The sequence below is a fragment of the Lampris incognitus genome, chromosome 16 (assembly GCF_029633865.1).
Source record: "Lampris incognitus isolate fLamInc1 chromosome 16, fLamInc1.hap2, whole genome shotgun sequence".
NCBI lineage: Eukaryota > Metazoa > Chordata > Actinopteri > Lampriformes > Lampridae > Lampris > Lampris incognitus.
Genome location: NC_079226.1, coordinates 35,039,423 through 35,044,048, shown reverse-complemented (window position 1 = coordinate 35,044,048; position 4,626 = coordinate 35,039,423). Strand labels below are relative to the sequence as shown.

The 4,626-nt window shown below is 48.1% G+C and overlaps 1 protein-coding gene across 1 annotated transcript; it reads right to left on the bottom strand.

Moving 5' to 3' along the window:
- Nucleotides 1–807: 807 nt before the first annotated feature.
- Nucleotides 808–4,029, bottom strand: foxi2 (forkhead box I2). The gene is made up of 3 exons (XM_056296446.1): nucleotides 3,904–4,029; nucleotides 3,342–3,807; nucleotides 808–1,403 (listed from the first exon to the last, which is right to left on the bottom strand). The coding sequence occupies exons 1-3, from the start codon at nucleotides 4,027–4,029 to the stop codon at nucleotides 808–810; spliced, it is 1,188 nt and encodes a 395-aa protein (XP_056152421.1).
- Between the last annotated feature and the right edge of the window lie 597 nt (nucleotides 4,030–4,626).

Below are 4,626 nucleotides of genomic sequence, written 5' to 3'. Positions count from 1 at the left end.
ATACGTAAAAAGTCTTGATGCATGCTCAATAATTCAGGTAAGAAAATCGAAGGAGGTTGAGTCAGTTCATGCGGATACAACGTTTAATGATCAAAGCAGGTCGAATCGGTTCATCTGGATACAACGTTTAAACGTTGTATCCAGATGAACCGATTCGACCTGCTTTGATCATTAAAAAGGTGAGGTGCGTTTCATCCGCAACTGCTTTGAAACAAGGGTGGCAAGATTCTGCTGAAACTGGAGAAGTTGATGCTCGGGAGTAAAATAGGAGTCTGTCCAAAAAAAAAAAAACCCCAAACATATTGAGTGTTCAATGTTCGCCTTAATTTTCACACTAAGACAATTTCAATACAGCCATGAAGATTACAGTGGAATATATATATATTTATATATTTGCAGGTGATGTTTCCCCCTATCAAGACCGCGCGCGCGTGTGTGTGTGTGTGTGTGTGTGTGTGTGTGTGTGCACGCGTGCTCAGATAGTTTGACATAATATTGCGTTCACTAACCTACCCTTGTCCATTTCTGATGGAAGAGCTCAGTCTATCAAGGCCGTGAGAGAGTTCTGCCTTGTGGTTTATGGTGCGTATGTGTATACGGTGCAGGGCGGTGCTACAGAGAGGCCTGCAGGACCCTTCCTGCACCCGCTGGCACCTTGAACCCGCTGATGAAACCTATACGTGTGTGTGTGTGTGTGTGTGTGTGTGCGTGCACGTCAGAGGGTGCACGGAGGACATGTGAATTAACAGGTCCCTAATTACACTGCATGTGATGTGGCGACTGGAGGGCCCCTTGAGGTCAAATGTCCTATAGGTCTGTCCCTTCCCTGGGGTAGATCAAACTGTTGACACTGAAGCTGTTGTAGAAGTGGCTGTTGAACTGTCCCGTCTGTCCGCCGCTAAACGTGTTGTAGTAAACTCCACGGTTGAAATGGACGCCCTCCCCGTGCTCCGTGACACCCGAGTCCTGGCCGGCCGCCGGCGGCGGGTTAGCGTGGTGGTAGGGGCTGAGCGCCGTAATGTTCCTGTTCGACAGCTCGTTCACCAGTCCCAGGGGGCCCTGCCTGCCGGGAGGCCCGGGGCCCAGAGTCGCCATGCTGCTGTAGAAGTTGTTGAAGCACGGCGCGGCCGGGGACGGCGAGGAGCTCTTGTGGGTCTCGCTCATGGCCTCCATCTCCGGGGAGGAGGGCCCGAGGATCTGGGGGCTGTCCGAGGACTTGAGCGACGCCGCCAGCCCCGGCCTGCCATCCTCGATTTTGGTGGCTCCCGCCCCCGCCCCTGACGCCGCCACTGCCGCCGCCCCTCCGTTGCTCGGGTCCGACCGCCGCTTCCTTTTCCTGCGGAAGTTGCCGTTGTCGAACATCTTCTCACAGTTGGGGTCCAACGTCCAGTAGTTCCCCTTCCCTGCGATTGATAAGGGCATATATATTAGACGACTCGTGTTATCGTTTCCATTTTTATATTTCTGTGGTTAAAAAAAAAACTTTACTTGAAAGATGCAAAGGGCTTTTTCTTTAAGGAAATATGTCTCAGCTATATTGAATTGTACGACACAGAATTATATTTTCTTCTCGTTCACTTTTAATTTTTTCCTGATAACTTTTGGGGAGACCTGTTGGAATAGAGCTATTTGAACCCAAATATTAGGGAGGCGATGGCGCCCGTCTGACGACAGCTTCAGCGTCTTCCATATTACTACATACAACTCAACATGTACTCGTTCACCTATCTGCTCACGTTTCCTGCCACTAAACTTAAACAATTTGCCCTTCACTCACACACACACATATATATATATATATATATATATATATATACTATATATACACTACCGTTCAAAAGTTTGGGATCACCCAAACAATTTCATGTTTTCCATGAAAAGTCACACTTATTCACCACCATATGCTGTGAAATGAATAGAAAATAGAGTCAAGACATTGACAAGGTTAGAAATAATGATTTTTATTTGAAATAAGATTTTTTTTACATCAAACTTTGCTTTCGTTAAAGAATCCTCCATTTGCAGCAATTACAGCATTGCAGACCTTTGGCATTCTAGCTGTTAATTTGTTGAGGTAATCTGGAGAAATTGCACCCCACGCTTCCAGAAGCAGCTCCCACAAGTTGGATTGGTTGGATGGGCACTTCTTTGAGCAGATTGAGTTTCTGGAGCATCACATTTGTGGGGTCAATTAAACGCTCAAAATGGCCAGAAAAAGAGAACTTTCATCTGAAACTCGACAGTCTATTCTTGTTCTTAGAAATGAAGGCTATTCCATGCAAGAAATTGCTAAGAAATTGAAGATTTCCTACACCGGTGTGTACTACTCCCTTCAGAGGACAGCACAAACAGGCTCTAACAGGTACTATTTAATGAAGATGCCAGTTGGGGACCTGTGAGGCGTCTGTTTCTCAAACTAGAGACTCTAATGTACTTATCTTCTTGCTCAGTTGTGCAACGCGGCCTCCCACTTCTTTTTCTACTCTGGTTAGAGCCTGTTTGTGCTGTCCTCTGAAGGGAGTAGTACACACCGGTGTAGGAAATCTTCAATTTCTTAGCAATTTCTCGCATGGAATAGCCTTCATTTCTAAGAACAAGAATAGACTGTCGAGTTTCAGATGAAAGTTCTCTTTTTCTGGCCATTTTGAGCGTTTAATTGACCCCACAAATGTGATGCTCCAGAAACTCAATCTGCTCAAAGAAGTGCCCATCCAACCAATCCAACTTGTGGGAGCTGCTTCTGGAAGCGTGGGGTGCAATTTCTCCAGATTACCTCAACAAATTAACAGCTAGAATGCCAAAGGTCTGCAATGCTGTAATTGCTGCAAATGGAGGATTCTTTGACGAAAGCAAAGTTTGATGTAAAAAAAATCTTATTTCAAATACAAATCATTATTTCTAACCTTGTCAATGTCTTGACTCTATTTTCTATTCATTTCACAACATATGGTGGTGAATAAGTGTGACTTTTCATGGAAAACACAAAATTGTTTGGGTGATCCCAAACTTTTGAACGGTAGTGTATATATATATATAGTAAAAGGCTAATTTTAGAAGAAACACGTTTGTGTACTAAATAATCAAAACCACGATTTATGTGGTAGGCCTATACTGTGAGTTTGCTTGACAGTGTAAACAACAACAACAACAACAACAACAACAACAACAACAACAGCAACACCGTTTTTACACTTCAATGTTAAGCCTGTAACTTATTTTGGACGTCGATTAGGGCTAATTCAAATTTAGATGATTTCACACACACACAAATCATCATCATCATCTTCATCATCGTCGTCGTCACCATCTTCATCTTCGTCATTATGACAGCTGTACGTTACCTGGGTCGTCCTCGTCCCTCGGCACTTTTTTGAAGCAGTCGTTGAGCGACAGGTTGTGCCGGATGGAGTTCTGCCAGCCAGCCTTGCTCTTCTTGTAAAAGGGGAAGTTGTCGGCGACATACTGGTAGATCTGACTCAGGGTCAGCTTCTTTTCGTGGGCATTCTGAATGGCCATGGCGATGAGAGCCGAGTAGGAGTAGGGCGGCCGCACCAGCTTCAGCAGCTCCTCCTGGCTGGCGATGGACAGCCAGCCCAGGTCCGGCCCGCCGAATCCAGGTGAGCTGGCGAGGAACTGCCGCTGGGAGCCGTACGACGGCGGGATGAACGACGCCGCGCCGCCTCCGTGCAGGTACGAGGCGGAGGAGCCCACCCCGGGGCCGTTGAGCCACAGGTAAGGGTTGGGAGACGAGGCGTAATCCCCGAGGCCGTATCCCGAGGGTCTGTGTGCGCCCTGCAGACCCTGCTGCTGCTGCTGCTGCTGCTGCTGGTGCTGCTGCTGGTGCTGCTGCTGCTGCTGCTGGTGGTGCTGCTGGTGGTGCTGCTGGTGGTGGTGGTGCTGGTGGTGGTGGTACATGCTGAAGTTGTCGCAGTAGACCGCCATGTCCGGGGCCTCCTGCGCGTTCTTGGGTTGGAGAGAGCCGACGACGGTCGCGGAGGTGTGTTGGGACTGAGGATCAGCGGAGTTCATACTCTCCCCCTCCCCCGGAAAGTAAGCGCACAACGCGGTGCCGTCGGTCTCAAGTGTGGTGTGTCCCCCGTCTCTCTCCCTCTCTCTCCCTCTCTCCCTCTCTCTCTCTCCCTCGGTCTCGGTTTCACGAACTGAACAAAAAGCGGCAGCAACAAGTGTCAGGGGGGACACACTCCGTAGAAGTTTTAATTTTATAAGTGGTTGGACGGCAGCCTCATCAAGGCGCTGGATAATTTCCGGCAGCCAATGGGAGCGCGGGAAATGAAAGGGGGGCGTGGTCGGAGAGCGCCTCATTCAGCGCATCGGCCGTCTGGCAGAGAGAGCGGAGCAGGTTTGACTTGGCCTCCGCTCGGTCTTATACAGTTTGCGGTCTTGCGTAACGTTAATGTTTTATCGTATTAACCACTTATAGGTGTGGGTCTGTGTAATTTCTCCTTAATCTGTACTGATTGGGGGGGTCCCCCCCCCAGTAATCTTGTATGTAATAAAGACACGTGGACTATTGGAGGGGTTGCGCATTAGGGCAAAAAGAGACCCGAATAAAAATCAAATAAAAACCAAACGACATACTTCCGTGGATGATAGGTGATAATTAGG

What these genes read in the sequence shown, in the direction of transcription:
- foxi2 (XM_056296446.1), bottom strand. Translation starts at nt 4,029, where the DNA reads ATGAACTCCGCTGATCCTCAGTCCCAACACACCTCCGCGACCGTCGTC. An exon ending in ACTTCAGCATGTACCACCAC is followed by an intron (nt 3,808 to 3,903) that starts CACCAGCACCAC and finishes CAGCAGCAGCAG; the next exon opens with CAGCAGGGTCTGCAGGGCGC. An exon ending in GAGGGACGAGGACGACCCAG is followed by an intron (nt 1,404 to 3,341) that starts GTAACGTACAGC and finishes TATCAATCGCAG; the next exon opens with GGAAGGGGAACTACTGGACG.